At 35.2% G+C, this 23,277-nt stretch overlaps 1 protein-coding gene across 3 annotated transcripts in view; it reads right to left on the reverse strand.

The window, feature by feature from the left end:
* Positions 1-23,277, reverse strand: part of LOC115440396 (formin-like protein 7) — a 123,588-nt gene that overhangs the window by 77,984 nt on the left and 22,327 nt on the right. For 2 of the 3 annotated variants that reach the window (XM_030164678.2, XM_030164677.2), the window contains exon 2: positions 5,654-6,466. In XM_030164678.2, the coding sequence (XP_030020538.2) occupies positions 5,654-6,405 (752 nt within the window). In that variant the 5' untranslated portion in view covers positions 6,406-6,466. Of the gene's footprint in view, positions 1-5,653; positions 6,469-23,277 lie in introns of those variants that run through there. The other variant, XM_037437866.1, reaches the window with a different exon arrangement.

Consider the following 23,277-nt stretch of genomic DNA (forward strand, 5'->3'; position numbering starts at 1 on the left):
ATCATTAGAAATGTTACATCATAATGCGAATGCTTTAGAGAAAACCAAAGATTTGTGCAAAGCAACGGACAATGCACTCGCAAATTGGATTGGAGCTGCCGCGAGCACTGGCCAGTTCATAATTGGCCACTCGACTCGGCTGTGTCACGAGTTTGAACTATCTTGAGCCGCTGCTCAGCTACACTGACATATTGGATAAATAATAAACACTAGAATTTTTACACTACCTTAACCATTTTTTATACGAGCATAGCCAGGCGACCCCTGCACTTGATGGTAAGTGGAATGGGGTCCAAAAGAATATCGACTGACGGAAGACGATTACCCCTCGGCAGTCAACACAATTATGCCGGCCTGGTAGAACCGGATATACAAAGGCTGATTGACGGGTTAGTGAAGGCCACTATGGCGGGTTTTAACACCGTGTGTACAATGGTCACTTTCCTGGCGGATATAAGATATATCCTACCGCAAGCATAAAAAAATATAATTAAATCGCGGGAAATCAAGGTAAATTCATTATAGAACGAAGAATTTTATAAATTATGTGTATAAATGATGAGTATATCATAAATACATCAAGTTTGTGTCCTGAATGACCAGACGTATGGCACCAAACCAAATACAGCACATTTCTACGTAACTAATTGTACATAACCTAGTAACCGGCTACCACTGTCTACTCCTACTACTTAAATGAAACAGATTAAATTCTTAAACTACTTCGCCAAGGTAAAAACAATACCTAAAACTTTGTATCTTATAAGTAATTATGTACAAAGTTATTCAGGGAACATCGGCATCGGCTCAGTTATTAGTAAGTGGAGATTAAGTCAATCCACTTTCAGTTACAAGTTTAGTTTCCAATATAGAAGATTTTCTGGCGGCTTTAATACTAGTCCGGAGCCATTAGGATGTTGGCCGCGTGCCAACAGCGCTCGAGGTGCAAGTATTTATTTGTAAGCTCAACATTCTAGGAATTATAGCCCCGGAATAGAATCCACGTGGATTGACATGTTCCGCACTAAACACAATCAATATTTATTGATTTAGAACAGGAATTGTAGCTATGCGAGTAATTGTGTGAATTGAAGTACCTACTGCCTCGGTCCTGGGTTTGAATCCCGGATCGGACAAAGTGATATTGGAGTATGGAATTGGTGCCTAAAGTGGCGATAGGCTCGTCCCCTATCACACCATGTGACGGAACACATGGCGTAAAGTAGGCGGCCTGGTTACACTACTGCCTATTCCTTCGGAGATGAAGGCGTGATATTGATTGTGTGTGACATACTTACACGATTAACAGACGCCGTTGATGGTACCGCTCTATTCTATCGATCGAAGTGGATTTTTTTTAGCTACTATAAAACCACTATTTCTAATTAAGTATGTAGGTATAATTGAACGATACTTGATAGGAAATAGCTTATTACCGGAGTACTTATTAATAACTTCTGTAACATAATCTAATTAGTATAATGGCAACGCACTTGCTCTACCGACCATAAGTTTATTACAATTCCGGCAATATGTAAAATTCGAAAAGACAGATTACTAACATGTAATTTTTTTTAAAAAGAACACGTAGCCTGACATACTTATAATTAAGATTATTGTAGATATCCGAAAATAGCATATTTTTGCACCCATTAATCATAGTTTTATAACCAATCTAAGAAAATAAAACTTAGAACACAGTAAAAGAAATATATTAACACACGGTAGAGAACATAAATAAGACTAATATTTATTACTCGGATGTATACCAGTAAGCCACCGAAACAGAATACTTAACAACACACATTTGCAACAAAGTAAAACGTCATATGCGGATACAGTGGAATCGAGGCCCAATTCTCATCGCGAGTAGCGTACGCGACGAGGTTCCGCCACAACCAGCGATATTGACCGACAAAACAACTATTGGAGGACAAAATTGTTTACCACGAGAGTTCTGACAAATTTCGCTTTTAACACAAATTATAATAGTGAGTAAAATATGATAATGTCGAAGATTATGCATCGATATTATTCCAATAAAATTTATCGATAAAACCAACGAAGCGAAACGTTGAAGTGAAAGGTTTAATATTTCGGAACACGGAATATCTAACTTTATCATTCATTTAATTTCTAAATGTTTAACACTTAAATGCGAATTCGCTAACGATGAACATAGTATTGATAATGTAGCAAAACGCGTAACCGATTGATAAAATTGCCAGTTACTTTCAAACTTTCTTATTATAAAACATTACAATTTATATTTTTCGTATTCATTTCGCAATTTACGTTTGCTATAAAAAATACACACAAGCGATCATAAATTATACCCCAAAATATTTATAATTGTTACCGTCTTACTAATTTCGTTGTCATTAAAAAAATAAATACTTTAAGAAAACGCTAACCCCGCGTGGCCTATTTTACTTAATATATTCTGAGTCCAAAAATTATTTTAACAAAATATATACGTTAGTAATTAAACTTTCATTATCATAACACGATATAGGTAAATAAGTCATTTATGTTTGCTTCAACCCACATCTGCTTTAAATCAATCGTGTGCGACTGCGGAGGCGACCTACACGGACCTTGCTAGTTAGTGGAACGCACACACACACATTCGTTTGTTAATACATTATAGACAATTTATTAACAAAATGCATTTCATATAAATGACTTTTCACTTATTAGAAATTTATTAAACATATATCAAAGTTGACTTTACATTGTTGAATGTATCTGCTTTGGCAAAGATACAGCATCTTTGTTAAAGGTACAAATATTTATATTACATAATCATTTGTCCCTATTTTATAATAAAATTTTGAATGTGAAAACTTCGTTGATTTCGTTGCTACAGCAAGAATATTGTCTATTGAAAATAATCACTACTTATTGCCTCTCAAATAAAATGAATATACATTATTTATCAAACATTTTCAATGAAACTGATATGAACGGTAGTGCAAATAATCAATTATGTTATTTTTATATGAAATATAATTATAACCAGTCGTAGAAACAACATGGCGCTCGATAAGCGGTCACTGGCGTCTACATTTCTAGTATCATAAGCGCCATATTTAATTGATATACTGATAGAACATTGACACCAATATATTCAGTAAATCACTACATTTAAAGCATAATTATATCAATATCAATCCAGTATTTAATCCTACTATTGGTACCTAAATTCTTACGAAATTCTACTGATTTCAATCGGAAAATAAACATACTAGTAATCCGTCCCATGATGTAATAGGAGACGAGCCCAACATCATATCGAGCACAAATTTTAGACTTCGGGCTGACATCGAGCAGAAAAACCCATATGAAACTAATAAAGCTGTATTCCCATTCACTAGTAATTATAGAGTCGCTAAGCTACAAACGATTCACTTTAAATACTATTTACAAGCAACTAGAGTTTTTATTCTAAATAATGCGTGGAGTCATTCAGCCTACATGTCGCCACTTTCCACCATGTGGAAGTGCAAACCAGTTTCTGTTGAATAGCGGCGAAGTGCAATATACTTTATCTGCGTGCATCAAGAAGGCAGTTCAGCGGCGACTTTGATTCCTTGTCTTTAATGATTTAACAATGTAAATCATGTTTTATAATTATAGATAACGTCAATGCGTACACATGAAATTTATTTGTAGAGTTATTATTATCTTTCGGTGCTTGGTGAAAATCTGTAAATATTAGGTATTTAGTCTTAAACTCATGCGTTATTTTACAAGGGAATAATTCGTGATGGTAAATAATCTTCGTACGATCAATGCCTGCTGCAGTATTAAGTATATGAAAAGATCACAAAAATGTGCATAATATTTTTGTTTACCATATTGTTACGTTTCACCCAGTTTTATTCTTTTGATGCAACATTTTTATTATGGTCGTAAAAAAGGAACTTTTGCAGTATTTTTAAACTAAAAAATATATTATGCTTGAGCAAAGTTAAGGAAGCTATTTAAAAGTAGAGATATGTACATGTTGGACTGCATGTATTCCTAAATTAAAAGAGTACTTTTGCTAAATTATAACAGCATGAATGGATCGGCTCCATCGGTATAATTATTATTTATTAAATGTAGTGATAAGTTACAATTTAATCAAAAAGTTTTCTTTACATTTCTTCATGAAATGGTTTTATAAAGATTTTTAAATTAATGGTCTTTCGAAGATTCTGCTACCTTATAATTAATTTACACGTTAAATTTCGTAACACAAAGTTGCAATTAGCATGTTTTATACGAAAATATATTTTAAAACCTAATTACACACAAACCCTTCAAACTAACGCAACACAAGTTACAAACGACCTTGCAGTATGAATAAATGTGTGTAAACAATCTAATTACATAACGAGGCCATAGTTAGCCATTATTAAAAGCTGGCATGACCAAAACAATTACAATTCGAAATAAAAAAAAGTATTGCGTGCAGTGAATGTGTAATTTTTTGCCGTCTAGAACTGGTCCGAGTAAGGCTCCGTTAACACAGCAGTACACCACACGTCGTTACTGTATTCTATATGGCAATTCTCTTAAAGTTGACTGTTAAACCTCGTGTAGCTTCTACACAAATTCGTATAAACTGTTCTTTAGATAATTATCTACAATCATTCATTGTTCGACACTATTTTACAGTGAAAATGAAACGTGCGTCGTCGTGTGGACGACGGCTTACACCGACTGCTTTACATACAAACATTGCTTCACTCGATGTCATAGCCAGATAGCCTTGCGATATCTTTCTAGCTAACGCGAGAGGCCTAGCATTATGATAGCGTGTTTGTGTCACTCCGTTCCCCTTTTACGTAGAAATTGACGAAGAAATACGTGTATTGAAAGTAATTTTAAACTCACTCTATATGTATTATTTCCAAACTAATAACTTAGTATGCAAGTATTATAGCAACAGGATTTATGAATTTAATTTAGATCAAATTGTTTTTATAAAGTAGATGTAAATGTTAGAACGTTTTGAGTTTAATCATTATGTATGGCCGTGTTTCGGCAGCTTTCATTCCCAAGGCCGCATCACAGCGGATCCGCTCCACTTTTCACTCGGACTTTCCGTACGGAACTTGGCAAGTGTTTTCATTGTATACAATTACATAGTTGTGATAAAGTTAATTATTATATTACGTGATAGTGACGTGTATTTGTCTGTCAGACGAGCATATCTGATGAAACCCATTATAAAATGAATGTTACTAGAAAAACAAAATTATGCAGAATTATTTTCTTCATGGTAGCTGTTACGCATTGTTCGACACTGGCCTTCGGTAATCGGGTTTATATTTTAATTTAAAGAAATATAAAAAGTGAACAAAAGATTTCAACGAACCGTGCCACGACTGCATTGGTACCGTAGTATACCTAGTCGCAACTCGCGTACTGTTTATCCATAGCACTTTACGAAATCTGCGTTATTGAGCGATTGTGAGCTCTATATGTTGTTCAATATACGAGGTATACACAGACTTAAAGTTATATATCTCATTTGTTAATTAGTTAACGTTGCTGTGCCGTATCTTATGTGGTTGATTGAACTCAGTGGCGTGAATACGATCAATAGACACACAAATCAGTATTTCAGATGTTAGTTGTATTGTTCAGTACTTATCCGCACCTGAGTGGAATCGGCTGGAAAGGGTATCGGTGTGCGGATGGATGCGGCGCGATGATCGGCGCAGGCGGGGGATGGACGGGCACCGACACTGGCACCGGCACCGGCACAGGGTGCGGGTGCGGGTGTGCGTGCGGCGCATGCGGCGCGTGAGGTGGCGGCGGTGGTGGCTGCTGCGGCGGCAGCGTACTGTACGGCGGCGGCGGAACGCTCTCCAGCAGCTCCGGCACCCGCGGCGGGCGCGGGCGCCGCACGCGCCTCCTGCGCGTCGGCTCCTCGGTTTGACATTCGGCGCTCGCCACACTCCTCTCGCGGTCGGTCTGCACGGCACTGTTCACATTACAACTGGTGGGCGCATCCTGCACCTGCACTATGTTCACATTAGACACGTTCTGTCGGCTCGGCTCCCCCGAAACGCGCACCGAGACCGAGTCCGACTTGCGCAGCGGAGCTGGCGCCGGCACGGGCAGCCGCATCTCGTGGCGCAGTGTGATCGCACGATACGACGCGCGCGCATGACGACCGCCGTTCGGCGACTGGGGAATGCACGCGGTGTCCCCCCCGCCGACGCCAAAGCGAGTCGAGCTCGCGAGCGCGCCATCGGTGCGGGAGCGCGCAAGGGGCGGCGACCGGCACTCGTACGGCTGCCACAGCAGCGAGGAGAGAGCTTCGGCAGCGGACAGCGGTGGCTGCGATGGCGGCGGTGGCGTCGGCGACGGCGGCGGCGGCGGTAGAGCGTTCAGCGCGCCGCTCATCTCGGGACCGTGCTTCGCTGCCGCGACAACGCCGTCACCCGCCACCCTCCGCCGCAGGCACCTACCACAACACATTATCCAATTTAGAGTAAACAGCAAAAAAGATTGAATGCTGTAATAACCTAAAAGACTGCTTCCTACAAATCAATGTAACACCCAAGAAGAACACAATATTAAGAAAAAATTACCAAAATGACACAGGTGTCATCACAGGTATACAGGCCACCTTCTGCAAATATGCATGGTATCAACGTGCATTAAGATATTATTTTTCTATTTTTTCATGAGAGAATACTATATATTGTTGATAGTACACTCAAAATCTTTACATTTATTTTTTATTATTAAGACTTCAGACATACGGATAATTGCCCTAGCCTATAACATTACCAGTTTCACAACTAAAACAGGTTGCTAAACTAGGCATTCTATACCTACAGAGACGGAACTGTTTCATCATTTTTTCAGTGAGAAATGTTCATCTAGCACTCAGACCAGAAAAATCTTTTTACAGTATTTATACTTAATTTCACTAGCATTTACAACTAAAACACGTGCAGAACTTAAATAATAAAGTTTTATCACTCTAAACGTTCAGAATAGAGGAATATTATACTCTAGTATGGTAAAGTTGGGAGGAACTTATTGATGGTTATTAAAAAGTTTCTTTCAGTCGAGTGCCTCGTATAGAGTTCGGCTCACTTGCCGTTAACGCAGAGCCGCCTTATCACCGTGTTACTTGAGATCTTCTTTAAGAGCGCCCATTTTGGTAGATATCAATAAAATTGCGTGTTTGAAACGTTGATTTCAGATGAAAGGTAATCAAATCTAGAGTAAGAATATGTTGCGTATACTTGTCACTCTATTAGTTATTCTATCCCACTATTATTTACTGCATAAGTTTGAAACTTATAAAGATGTTTGAATGTTTGTTAGAGGTAAATTAATTAACTGCTAAACAGATTTCGATGAAATTTAGCGCACAGATAAATTATCTTTACACTATATATTATGCCGAAACAGTGTATACTATAAGGGACCTTTACCCGGGAAAGGAAATTCTCATAAGCGAAGTTGAGAGAATAAAATAGTACCAAATAAATAAAATACACATATCAAAAAATAATTACGCTAATTACTATTTAAAAAACTTTGTTAATGAATGTAGTCGTTAATCCTTTAAATGTGATGTTTACATTCAACGTTCAAATATTTTATATACTTATTAGTGTAAATTTTTAAATGAAAACATATTATAATAAATCTTACGTAATTTAATTTAACACTAATACGAAGTTCAATTAAAGTAAAGTTTAAAGCTAGTTGCGTTTTTGTTATTAGTAGTTTATAATAATTTTTTAAAAACCTATTTTGTTGACCGTCTAAGTGGCGTAGTTGTAATACGTTACGAGTGCAGTGCTGATGTCTCGCGTTCGATCCTCAGGTCAGGCAAAATGATATTTGTTTTTTTTTTCTCAGTGTCCATTTAATTCCATTAAAGTTTAGTTTCCGTTAGACGAAATAAATATATGTGTGTAATCCAAGATGCTTATGATACCAAATAAATAATTTCATTCAAATCGTTACTTGAATAAAATTATTTATTTGGAAAAGCATTATTCTTCTTCTAAGTAAATTAATTAAAGATGACGACAACTGATCTCATTATTTATTTATTCAATAGTTACACCATCGGTTTACCACTATAACAATGAATTTTCTTATAATAATAATATCAGCCCTGTATTATATACTTGCCCACTGCTGAGCGCGGGCCTCCTCTACTATTGAGAGGGATTAAGCCTTAGTCCACCGCGCTGGCCTAATACGGATTGGTAGACCTCACACACCTTCAAAATTCCTATAGAGAACTTCTCAGATGTGCAGATTTCCTCACGATGTTTTACTTCACCGTTTAAGCGAACGACAAATTCACAAAGAATACACACATGATTTTTTAGAAAAGTCAGAGGTGTGTGCCCTTGGGATTTGAACCTGCGGACATTCGTCTTGGCAGTCCGTTCCACACCCAACTGGGCTATCGCCGCTTTGCAGTTGTATACAACATTATTTGTAAAACTGTCAAAATTATTAGTATTATTGTTGTCAAAATTTAGTATCTATCGATCAATTATTCAATCTTTTATATTAGTGTATATAAAAAAAGCAAATCACGTGACACGCATTACGTAGAGACATCAGTGACATCAGCAATATCGCAGGGAGATCAGCAAGGAGGCACAAAACGGAGATCTGTGGTGAAACCGCACTCGATACAAGCACACTTTCACCAAGGCTACACCGCCGCGGCGCCTCCCACTACACTGTATCGAAAATGAACAGTAACACCAGCTGGATATTGCAAACTAAGAACGTATTTATAACGGAATTTGGCAATATGTCTTATTGTGCTCGATAATACATGAATCACTAATTGAAAAGTTCATAGAGTGAATATCTCTTTATTTAACAAAAATAGCGTACTATAAGACAACTGTTACACGTAGAATTCTGATCTACACGAAACGGTTAAGTATTTAAAATTTACAGTTATTACTGTAAATCATATTGAAACCCGTTCCTATGCATTAAAACTCAACTATATACATTCTTTTATAAAAAAAGACGCATCACAAAAATGCAAAATTTTGAACACTCAAGATCACCTGAGCTATGAACATTTTTTTGAAGAGTTACTGCTTTATTATTTGCTACTTCACACGGCTAATTAATGCTACACTACAATACATGTCATACACAACATATACGTCACCATAATCATACAGAAACAAATAAGCGGATACTGTTATATCACTATTATGGTGCGCGGACTTTCATTTATACATTAACACGTCGAATACATCTATCACGTGTCCAGCGTTTAACTCAACACTCATTACATGAATATGAAGACGCTTACTCTACTAATCTACATAAATATCCGCTTATAATGCTTTTTATTATCATCATTATGTTATTACAGAATTGTTTTTGTGTCGGATAAAAAATGTGTGATTCGCGGTGTATTTTGTTTTTTGCCTAATTTATTAGTAACACGCTGTTTAAAAAAGACATACTTAATGACTCTAATAACAGCTTGCAAGGATATAAATGTATAGTTATTATCTAAAACATACGTTACAATACAAATTACCGATGTAAGTGTTTATAATCACTTAAGTGATTTGAAATTGTTTGAACGCTAATCGTTTAGACTATTACACTTTAATATTTGGCTGAAGTGAGCACATTGTTTAATAGACATGTCTGAATGTCATTTAAATCAATAATGACTGATAACTGATTAATGACTGTAGTGATAAATGTTTTATCGTTAAAGATTATAGAATTGTCTATTTGTTTTCTTTACATTTTATAATTATGAATTATAAAAACATTTTTGATTTTATTTAGATTCAATTAAATTCTATACATAGGTACAGGTTTCCCAACGTTTTTCATGCTAAAATAAATCAAAGAAACGGAACAACAATCAACTTGATTTAATTCTATTTCTCATAAACGTGTCTATAAGAGAAATACAACGGGACAACTTCACCCTCTGTTATATCCCGTAGGTAATTTAATGGTCGTATAATGTAACTTAATTATTGGCGAACACCTGAGGCATATGATTTTAATTTTATTTCGACATTAATAAATCATGATACAGCTTGTGTGTCAGTAAGCCATCATTTGCATCGAAAACATTTAAATATAAAACTAGGTCATTTTATAAAATGGCAGATAACAATGCTAATTATGTATAAAACTAACTCGGTTGTTATTGGAAAATTTTAAATGAAAGTTGAAGATAAAATATACTTCTTAAGTTCTTGCCAAGAATAACAAAACTTATGTTCAATTCGAACAGCGAAGTAACACATAATACATAAAATAAGCAAACGTAAACTTTTGAAATTAGAGTTATTTATTAATAACTATTCCAGCTGAATGATGGTTTATAACATTGCAAAATAATTACGTGTCAAATAAAAATACATCTATAAATAATTCAATTCACTAACACCCAATTACATAATTTTCTGTTATACAATACAAACATTAGCAACAGACACTAATAACATTTAAATACTAACAAACAGACATCGTTAAATATGTTACAAAACTAAAATAAAGAATAAATAAAATTACCACCGACCACACAATTTTAACGACCGCGCATGAATTGCGTAAGAAACTTGCACTGTCAAGTTGTTTGTGCATTGCTTTCTCCAAATCGGAGTTTATGTTGAGAAATAAACAGAATGCGCTCCCTTTGTAGCATAAACAACAATAGCGCGGCGCCGGAACTCTGAATAAAAATGAAAGTGGATTCGCCTGTTATTTTAATAAACCCGACAATCTCGTTCGGCGGCGAATCCACATTAGCATACGGACTACGCAGTACGCTGTCCATCGGAGTATCGTAAATTCATAACACGATTTAGGAAAGCCCTTAAGTAGGCGAAAAGATCATGAAGGTTTATCGTAAAGCTAATTAGCGGGTAATGGGCTTATAAGAAAGTCCCTCAATGAACTGTGATATTTTTTGCCTTGGTCTCGTGGCCTAAAAATACTGCTGTCTCTATTGCGAAGCCTTCTGGAATTTTATTTAAGGTTTCAAGGTCCATTTTCATACATTTTGTTTCGGCTTTAATCTGGGTAACTAAACAAGTATTGGCAAGTAAAGAATTTAAATTCACGTCTAGTTAGTGATTAGTTCTCGTTAGTTACCCAGATTAAAGCCGAAACAAAATGTATGAAAATGGACCTTGAGGTATCGCCTTAATAATTATTATTACTTCGTTTTTATAGAATTTGTAGCCATAAAGTTATTATCCAATTGATGTAATTTAACGCCATAATGCGCTCCAAGAAGAATGTTTACGGTGACTAAGTTATTAAGTAAGGTTAGTAATAAAGAGAAGAAAAATTTTAGGCAAGCGGTGCCGTGAGCAAAATCTAGTGCACTTTATGTATCAATACAAATGTATCAAATAAACGTCACGTAATTTTATTTTAACAACTAAGTAACTAACTAAGCAGCTCGTTTGCCTAATTTTAAACGCCACGCATACCTATATGCATTAAATTAATACCGCGCAAAACTTTGGATAACAACGTACTGGAGTACATATTCTGTACTAACAAGTCTGATATCAGATATTAAGTATCATAACGCTCGGTAACTACGTTGGCTACAATGTACTCAAACCTGAACACAACATTGTTTGTACCTACATTTCTGCCTGGATCTAAATAGGACAAATTCGAGTTTGACTCGCGCACCGAGGGTTGCGTACAAACTTGTAGGTGAAATCTCTAAATATAAACATAAGTTCAAACATAACTTTGCCGTACGGTCCCTGGATATTGCACCAACCGCAAATAATAAGTTTGTAATAGTGAATTCTCTTAGTACATATTTACTGTTTTTTCCTTTAAATGTTCCATAAGACATTGTTTCTTGTCAAGTTTTATAATTTTAATCAACAGAAACGGACATATCGTCCGATTACGTTGACTTACAAGTTGATTTTTTCACAACTGAATGAAACCTAAGTATTTGATATAAATTTTGCCTTAATACTCTTTCCGTTTTTTAAGATACGTTCTTGAGGAGAAACGTCTTAATCGTCAGACAGACGGACAACATTCCTTTTCCTGTTCCTGTTCCTTTCGAGTTACAGAACCCTAATAAAAGTCTGGTACCTCCTTCAGCAATTACTCGCATACACTGACATAAGAGATGTTAAAAAAAAATATATAAATCCCTAAAATCTTTCCTTTAATTCATTTGATTTCTTCAGAAGCATCTACATCTCCTTTGATATTTTTAAAAAATGTTTGCGTATTCTATTCCCCGACCAATATACTTCGTATGGTAGTTCGTAGGTACTTAGTATGGTAGATAATTCATCAAACTTGTAGCGATGGTTTGTATAAGCAGCGCAGATAAACAGTAATCCACTATGAGTGAATCCCTCCTAGCCGAATTTTGACCGCAGCGGCCAATCACAACGGAGATCAACCAGGTACGCAGGAGATATTATACACAAGTGTGTACGCAATACACAGGTGCACTCTTTGTTCCTTCACTCTCATGGTCCAGTGAGTCAGCAATCCGATATGACTGAGAAGAGATTACGCGCAGTACCAACGGCTTTTCGTGCTTTCTAAGGCATGGGGGTATGACACCGCAAGCACTATGACCACTAAAGCTTCCGCTACGTTGGTTTTCTCTGAAGATCAACAGAAATGTTGCATATCCTATGACGTATGAGTTTTACAGTAACCCAAAGATCTCTCCCTTTCCTTATTCCGACCCATTGCTATTGTAGCCATCTAAAATGCATGATTTTTTTGAGATTTATGGTATTATTGGGCAGTAATGGTGTAGATTCAGATGAATCACACATTTACAGCTAACACAATAAAAAAAACCGAAATATTATAAACTATACATACCCAGTACGATCACCTGCATTCACAGTGCATAAATCCCGGCTTATTAGTGGAACTCAATATAACCACAACAGGAACAGAAACAACTATAATGAGACTAGCACTACCATTGCTCACCGCAAATTACTTGATCCATCGGAGCGATTTGATTTATTGCTTTTCTGCTTTCTCAGAGTCGTCCAAATAAATATCGTAAATTGGATGTCGCCGACAGTTAGAAGTGTAAGTCATTGGCATTTTGTAATCATTCAATACTAATTTTGTCAAGTTTTAAAGTGTGAAGTAAATTAAATACAGTTAAATACTTTGAATCCCATTAGGTATATATATTATTAGGTGCCTGTAAGAAGATGATGGTAAATGGCCGCCTATGAATATCCACAATAATTGAGGAAGTACCCATTCAATGACGACCTGAATATTTTCCCTCGTATTAGAAATATAAATGTATATTGTATAATTCCAATCGTATTATGAAGTGGCATGAATCCGATAATTCGATACGCTCGCACTCTAACTACATTAGTCTAATCCTGAAATTGCAGTATCTAGGAACCACATATATGTATTAGTTGTTACTGTCAATCAATTGCTTCGGTCCAAAGAAATCGTAAAACTGCACTCGTAGGGAAATTTAAAATTAATTTATTACTTATTTTGCGAATATATAAATGAACTGCTCTTAAAAACAATAAAAAAACCAATTGTATTTTTTTTTTCTTCTCTGTATCATGCACTGTAGTTTATACCTGAAACTGATTTTGAAAAGAGCAACACCAGAGTTTTTACCCGTTCTTTAGTGAGAAGTGCTTTCCGAACTGGTGGTAGAGGTAATTGACGGTATCTAAATAATGGGTAACATTTTACGGGTACAAAATAAATCATTTCATTACAGATATCACCATCAATATGAATCAAAAGATAAAGTAACCACGGAGATAAAAAAATATACAAATAAGTTTTCCTTTTTATAGTCCTGTTTCCTTTTTATAGTCGGTTAACTACACTATTTTAATGTCGAATAAATTGACCTTCCCGTGACAAAGGAACATTACTTAGACTTACCAAAACTAATTTGTGTTCGACGCTCAATTTTCGTTAAGGAAAAACCGCTTATGGACGGCTAATAAAATGCTGGGCGAGTTATAGATCACTATTTCTACAGGTATTATAATTTACGTCGACCTTCGCGGTGCACTCGTTCGATAGTCGAGTGAGCCGCGAAAGGTCGCGAGCTCAGTTCCCGCATCAGGAAAATATTTATGCAATCTGTTAAACATCTGCATTGTTTCTGATAAATCAAGTTCACTGAGATAAAATATTTATGGCGGAGTTGAGATTTTTATTCAGAAAATAAAGGTAAATAAATAATTTAACAGTTTAAGAACATTTAAATCTATATTATTTTTATTTATGAACAGACCAAATTCTTAAGAAATATTTCTTAATTCGTCTAGTTATTTTGTTATTGTAAAAGAATAATCAACATTTGTATTTTTTAAATTAATATCTTTTGTTTTCTCTTACTAGAGATACCTATTTAAATGACATGTTGTAGAGCTGAAAATCTCAATGTAATACAACCTCAATACACGTATTGTTTAGTACTGCTCATTGATGACCTAGCCACGTAGTCATGGTAATGAAACCCCTCACAGACTCAAATCGAATTATGTACATCGAGTATTATTTCATTAAGACGGTCGCACCGGCCGCTGTATCTGGGATGATGCATGCACGCCTGACCAGATTCAATTACCACCGAATTGATTACCATCTGTCTAAGCTGAGGTTTAGATCTTCTACGCATAAGGAAACCGCGTTTTAATAGATCATATGTTTGTTTGTTGTATTAGTAATAGTGAGAAATGCGGCTTACGTATAACCATGGATTTGGTAAATATAAAATTATGCAAATATCTATAGAAACACCTTATATAATTAAAGATTACTTGGTTATAAAAATACATATTTGTAATAACAGATTTATGATTTGTATGCTTTGATACTTTAGATGCTGTTATATTATAAAGCTGTGTTGTTACTATACAAACACTAAGTATGCTTAATTATCCCGTATCTCAGTAACCAGTGAATAAATTTAATCCGTTGCGTTCCCCATCATATCGCAGTTATTATTTTAAATTCACGAACTTCAGAGCTCGTTCAGACGGTAAATTCGTTGATGATTTATTTCCATAGCACTCGCAAAAACCGTTTGTCGCGGCGGCGGCGTGCGTTACCTGTCCGCAGTCCGCCCAAAGCCCGGGGGCTCAATAAAACCCCAGTCGGCGGCAAGTGAAGCCATCAGCCACGGGGCGGGGTGCATAAATAATTTAACCGGGCAATCCGACGGTTGTTTGCATGCGGATTATCATATTAAACGGATATCAGGGTCAACAGACGCCTGGCCGATACAAATGCAAACAATATCATATAAAATGTATAAAGAAAACCATAAGGTAGCGCCGTAGCGGCATCGCGAATCAAAAGTCCGTGGGAACTATTCAGCCCTATGTAATGTTTCCTTCAGGTTTACTAACACGCTCAATATGGCAAGAAAATATTCATAAACACGCTGTAGTTGTACGTTTTAGTATTTGCTCAATATATGTTAAGAATAATTACATTTTTATTAATTATTTATAATATTTGGAGGGTAGTAATTTAGGTAGGTTTTTCTGTATCCTTTTTTACACTTTGTCTATTTGAAATTGCAACTAAAGTTTGAAACCTCTTTTACCCAGCATTCCAGTTTTCCTTCAAAGATTTTTATTCGTTACATAGTTTCCACAATTGGTTGCATTATTATGATAGTCTTCTCACATATTCGATGAATAATTAACAGGAGCTGTCAGTTGTAAGACGATGGCGGGATCGCTACTACATACCTGACAGTTCTTAAACGCAGCGTTTGCTGCGTCAACATCGCACGAACAAAAATCGGGGCACAAAGATACAACCGTTACAACCTGGGCCCTTATTCTGTATGATAGTGTAAACGCGTAACGCGGCTGTGTCATGTTATCTTCGAGAAATGTGCGTGGAATAGTATTCTGTAAGCCAAATTTCTATAGTCCTAAACATAATGCGTTGTGTTACGTGCTTGTTAGGCACTGTTAAAATAACGTGCCGGTTAGAGAATAAGGCCCCTGTTAAACAAAATGTGATGAACTCACTAATTTTATAATGGATTTTTCCATCTTGAAAATTACTTAGTCGCAGCTCGGAGTTAGGAAACTTGCCTTATGATACCCACTGGGATATCGCAACGTAAAAAAAGGCTATTAGCGTAGGCGCGGCCGCAAGCAACACCTGCAAAGTTTTAAAATATAAATAACATTGTTAATCACTATTCCCGTTGAAATTAAGGACAATAAAATCGCAATAAAAGTGCAAAGAAAACAATATACGACTTTCCGTACATCAATCCGACCAGCACTTAAATAAAATTTGGATTAAACAAAACAAACAAGTAATTTATAGTGCTTTTATTCGCAAAGGAAACAGTCTCGGTTTGTAAACGGGTTTCATTTCTCATTTCCCAGATCACAGCAACTCGCAACAGTAATTACGAATGCAAATAATTTCGGTACAAATCTCTAGTGACGACATAATAAGATCTCATTCACACTGTTGTTTTACTATGCGATTAGACTATCGTGTATATTAATTATAATATCAGCCCTGCATTATATACTGTCCTACTGTTGGGCACGGGGCCTCCTCTTCTACTGAGAGAGAATAGGCCTTAGTCCACCACGCTGGCCTAGGGCGGGTTGGTAGACTTCACACACCCTCGAAAATTCCTAAAGAATTTTCTCAAGTATGCAGGTTTCCTCACGCTATTTTTCCTTCACCGTTAAAGCAAGCGGTAATTCACAAAGAATACACACATAATTTTTTTATAAAAGTCAGAGGTCTGTGCCCTTGGGATTTGAACCTTTGAACATTCGTCTCGGCAGTCCGTTCCACAACCAACTATACTATCGTGTAACACGATTAAAAGCGTAAACACGTTAAAGATCGTGCTAATTATTTCAAAGACATACATATTCCCATTACGATTATTATATGGAACAAATAAATACGCGCAAAATGATTTTATAGAGAGGCTTTATAGCATCATTTTCTAAACGGCGTTTGCAACGTCGCAAAAAAGAATTCATCAGGATTCTATAGAACAAAGTACAAACAAACAAAGATAAAAATAATCACTATATGAAACGTTATTATTAGTTGTTCCCCTTTTTTCTTATTTCTTACCAGTCTAAATATAACAGAGCAGACGCGACCAACACTGATAACACTTTCATTAAACACAATGGAACACCATTGCCAGACTAATAATAGCAGCCGTATAAGAAACCTCCCCATCTCTCGATTTAACCCCCATGTATGATATCGAAAAGTTATTCTGAATAATCAACTTTAAGACTAAACTCCGTCATAACAACCAAACTTTAAATTCTAGAGATTTGATTATTTTCGCAAATATATTTTATATTTTATAGATTTGCTTCCAGCTCATGATATTTATAAAAGTTCATATTATTCTCGGAATGTTAAACGGTTCTAAAATAAAATAATTAATGTTTTATTAACAACGCTTTTTTCAAGCTGTCCGCTGTCGTTATGAATTAAACCCCAAAATATTTCTAGGCAGCAGCGTAGCTTTATGTGATTAAAATATTTACTCGAATTGATGAAGAACCAAGTCCAAATTTGATTTAATGAGTGACTCTCCCATATAATACCATTCTGATCCCTGCATTTCTAAAAATCTAATTCGAACTTAAGTGGGCTTATACCCTCATCAAATTATAATTAGTAATAAATTGAGTAAGCCGCACCTAAAATTGTAGTTAAATAAATTAAACGCTTTCTCCTAGCCAAAGGAGCGAAAGAACAAATAGGTCACCTTGCCTGCTGAATATACGAATAGCAATAGACATTTTTAAATTAGATAAGTATTTCAATACAAATAACAAAAAAAAAATTGCAATCCAAAATGTACGCGTAAAAAATAAAATATCTGAAATAAAAAAAATGGAAAACATTTGACATCTTTGCTGAGATTATAATCTGCCAACCGGCCGAATAAGTTGTGAGAAACATCACAAGACGTTACTTTGTTACAGCCGAGTTCGAGCAACGCCACGGTTTGCATTTGAGCAAACATAAAGTTATAAAGTTTCATTTCAGTCTCTGAACGGCGCCTACTTGTACTTGCTTTATTATCTTGTAGCTTATAACTTTCAGCTTAATTAAATGTTGCTTAATTAAAATACCTTTTTAAACTGTTATTTGATGGATATAGCATATCCCAGATATTAAAATTATTTACAAAACAATCGTCATTTTCGGAAATGCACATAAACAAATTGCGCAGGACATTTCGGGTTCGCATACATAATTAATTGCTTTTATTATTAAAAACTGTATTTATATTCATGGCGGTCATTATGTGCCCCATCACGCTTAGGGTCATCTGTCTACGCAATTCATATATCACCGCGTGAATTAATTAACTTTAAATGGTACCAACATGAATCTTCTATTTTAAGAGATAATAAAATTAAACACATATATATGTTTAACTGTATAAATCAAAATATAAAATAAATAATTGAAAAATATAACACTGTCGAATTTAATTAAATGTTTAGCCTTATTATTCGAGAGACAGCTTTGATTCTTATAAGTTAAAGAGTCCCAAAATCCACTATTTATCTAAACGACTATCAAAACTCTCCTTCGATTAGAACACCCGTAATTGCAAAAAGACGGATTCACATCGTAGACAAAGTAGAGCGCCCTATTTGTTCTCAAAAAAGAATACAATATTATAAGTATTTACACTGAAACATAAGAAAGTAGTCCCTATTTTATGTAAGCTTAGGTGAAGTATTATATATAGAATACTCTGCCAGCTTAACTAAAGGATAACAGAGCAAAAAGACTCTTTAAAAAATCTTCGATTCCATTACTTTTACAGCCACTACGACCCACGCGTAATCCTTTCTTTAGGATGGGGACAGCTTAGCAGTCGGCTCCAAAATAAAATAGACTAAACCGTGACATATTTTATAGATCTATATATTATTATCGGCGTACTGACCTACAAAAATATGACTTTAAATATTTTTTAGACGGCTGATAGATAATAAAGTGGAGTCCATAGAGAGCTCCACTTTATTATCCATCAGGTATAGTTTCAACTAACGAGAGATGATTATTAATATCTATTGAAAATGTGATTCTTTTCAGTCTTATTATTTAAACATATTGGTGATCACATTTTCGTCAATATTATATTAACAAATACATATTTTTATACGGATAGTAGGATATAATTTGCATCCGCTCCAATAGCGACTACTATTATGCACAAGGTGCCAAACTCTGTCATAATTGTGTCGCTGTCGAGGGGTAATCATCTCCCGTCAGTCGACATACTATTGGTCCCCACTCCGCTTGGTATCAGGTGCAGTGGGGTCACATTGCCGTGCCCTAATATAAAAATCACATAAAAACAGTACAAACTCCGTAATCCAAACGTAATACAGCGTATATGATATTGAAATTACCTAAAGGGTCTTCTTATACGCTTCGGTAGCTTTTCGAGGGTAAGGAATAACCAACCTTTTTCGATAAGTGGCGGTTTCTACATTCATGTCCATTCCATTTTTATGTTAGAATCAGAAACGTTTTACGAAAGCTGTGTGCAAACCGGTTCGGAAATTCATAGTCATGGTTACTAACTCAATTACTTGGAGAGAACTTCACAGAAACCCAATACTTTTTAGAAAAAGCAGCAATTTAAGAAGTGGTTTATGTTATATATAAATTCAAAAAAAAAATTATATAGAATTTTGATAACTACAATGGAAAGAAAACTAATAAAGTGTTCCAAATTTAACGTCTTTAAATGTCATTTGAAATTTGTTTATTTCGTCGGCATCGCCGAGCTGACTTTACATGGGTAGAATAAATAAATGGTTGCTTTGCCATTGCATTTTATTCCCGATACATTTTTAAATCGGGGCAAAGTAATCACTAATCTTATGGTTCTATAGATGTCCATGGGTGATGAAGGTTATGATACCAACACTTAACCACTCACTAATTTGCCGCACGTCAAGTTTTTTACGCCTCCATGCAGTAAGATGCTAATAAAACGTTATATTATTTTGCTATTACATTTCCACCAGGCGCTGATAAACAGACTTCACATAAAACTAAGTCTTAATTTGTGTTTATGTACGTTTGCAACTCATTACCACATGTGAGAAATAATGATATGTAATATTAATGTGGCATCTGGCAGACTGCACTATGCTCGTGCAATATCTTCGAGAGTGGTTAATTTGTCCAATTATTTATCTTCAAAGCAAGGAGAAGCGCCCGAATGTAGGTATATATGTAAATAGTTTTGATTTCAAGATGCGTGCATCTTAATTTAAAATAGTTATATTTAAAATAGTGTTTTTATTTGTAATACAATTGGATGAACTATAATAGCGTTAGTACAAAAATCTTACTTCTTACTGCCTTACTACTTATCTTACTTATTACATATATTTAAAATGCGATAGTTAATGAAATGGTTAAATGTTTGTTAAAAATAAACGCCAAATCAGCTGAACGAAATCAGATGAAATTTGGTACATGGATTGCCAATGGGCAATAATGAGATTTTTTAACAATTTTTTTCAAATACATTGCGCTATTATTCTCTTTTGTGTCTAAGAACTTTTGAAGCGAGAAAGGCTTTTTACGCGGACGTGAGTCAGTAGTGTATAATATATATAACGATTGACCGCCAACATAATCTTACCTAGGACATACGCTACGTTATGAATTTATAGAGAGATTATACATACTTATAATAGAGTATTTTTGCGAAAGAAAACCTCTTTCACTTCCCCATATATCTACATTATAATACTAACTTATCTTCAATGAAAAGCTTTGTGTGTTTTTATATTTTTGCTATCTATAGGTAATAGATTATGAAGTGCGCAAAATGAAATCAAAAACACGTATCCCGTAGCGTAGGTTGTAGGTTTTAGTAGCTTCACCTTCATAGATACAAGTCACCAGCTGATTAGTGAGCAGTTACTTTAAAATCATGAGGGTTTATCAAAATTATTCAATAATAATTCTAAAAGACAGAACGCTAAACGTCTCTCAATACAAGCCGAATTACCAACACATCTAGGAACATAAATATTTTATAGCTCGAGCTCAACATAAATAAATGAACGTATAACGTTTCCGTTTATTACATGTACATAAATCGTAAGGTACCATTAAGTGTGCATGAGAAAACTAAAAACAATAAATCACAACAAGTTCGTTCCAGTACAGACGTTTGCGTTGCAAGTAACATTAATTAAGTAGTACAAATCCAACTGAATCACAAAAATTGGTCGGAAGCCGGGCATGGCAAAGTTTTTCAGATTGAATTTAGCCAGATTTACTGTCTAGTTCGTTTCGCTCCAGTGGAGTTTTTAGCACCTGACACGACTTACAAATTGTATTGGCAAGCTTTACCCGTGCCAACTCCACCGGGCTCGGGACTTGAATTAATAATTATTCTCGTATTGAAGTCATATTTTAAATAAAGAATAATAGAATTTCTACCGCAAAAGTTAGAACAAGCAAAACTTGCCGCTGGGTCACGAAAGTTATAGAACGACAACCACCAGTCGGAACACACGGAAGACTTAAAAGTATAAAGTTTCTTACAAAAACGCGTTTCCTTTTTTAATTCAAATTTTTGTTGAATAACTTAACTTCAGCTTACGTTATATTGTCAGAAAATAATAATATTATCTAATAGAATGTTTTATTATGTATTATATTTATGCATAACGAAGTATTTCGCACAACTAAATTCCAGATTATTAAGCTTATGTGATCAATCGATTACGGGGTTATTTTCCGAGTGCAAAGCAATAGCGTGTATCAATTAAGGGTAACACTCAAGACAAGCCATCGCAATAACAACCTAATACATAACTCGATTGATATCAGATTCCGTTTTCTCTTCAGCTATTTACATTATTTAGTAACTAAAAGTGCATCGTTAAAAGGTTTCTTATTAATAAATATCGTAATGAATACAGATGGCCAAATAAATACAAATACTTGTATACCTCATTTTTGCAAATTCATTACTTACGAACTATATATTGTTCCGCATTTAATGCTCTTTGTTTTTTTAAATAATATGATCATGGTGATATTAAGGCCTTTTGTATTTTCACCTATTACAAATATCTGTAGATTCTATACTAGATTGTTGTGAAACAAATGTGATAACTATATCTAATATTTATTCTTCATTGGAATATTTTTTTAGCTTAACATAACTATGTTATCCACCCAAGTGCATCGCTCTTGCAACTGTATTGTCAGTTTTATCTGCAAATGAGCTGGCTCGGCGAAACTCGTATCACTATGTAACATAAAACAGACGTGAACAAGCAACTTTGCTGTTACGTTTTGTAGGATGAGTTGATTCCTGTACGAGTGAGGATGCTACGAGTAGAAGCATTAGTAACCGTCTATTATCAGGTAAATGACATCATTTGTTTCACTTCTACAAGATATTTTATTCATAATAATATAAAAATATCAGCCCTGTATTATATACTTGCCCACTGCTGAGCACGGGCCTCCTCTACTACTGAGAGGGTTTAGGCCTTAGTCCACCACGCTGGCCTAGTGCGGATTGGTAGACTTCACACACCTTCGAAATTCCTATAGAGAACTTCTCAGATGTGCAGGTTTCCTCACGATGTTTTCCTTTACCGTTAAAGCGAACGATAAATTCACAAAGAATACACACAAGATTTTAGAAAAGTCAGAGATGTGTGCCCTTGGGATTTGAACCTGCGGACATTCGTCTTGGCAGTCCGTTTCACACCCAACTAGGCTATCGCCGCCTTATATTTTATTTATTTTCATTTATTTATTCCCTTGAAAAAGTTATGTACACTACTAATGTACAAAACGACTACTGTATAATTTATATGTTTATTTTCACAAACGATCCGAATCTTCCATCCAAGTTCAAAGAATTAACTAATCACAAAAAGTCATTTGTAAGCATTTCAAAAAAAGTTTGTTCTGATTGGTCTATTTTCGCGATCAAAAATAGAGATTGGGATCATTTATGAAAACAGCCGTAACTTAAAAATTAAGACGACTGGTAGTTTGTATGTTTAATATAAAAGCTGGAATGTAAAATCTCGTCTTAATTTATTGATATTTTAAAATTTCAATAAGTTCTGAACGAATATTAACCGATGAATTCGGTCAAGTAGCTCTTACGTATTGGTCTCCTAGCTCACGTATTAGTTATAGGTAGGAGCTTATGACCTGCTAGTTCAA

This window comes from Manduca sexta, chromosome 12, assembly GCF_014839805.1.
Source record: "Manduca sexta isolate Smith_Timp_Sample1 chromosome 12, JHU_Msex_v1.0, whole genome shotgun sequence".
Taxonomy (NCBI): Eukaryota; Metazoa; Arthropoda; class Insecta; order Lepidoptera; family Sphingidae; genus Manduca; species Manduca sexta.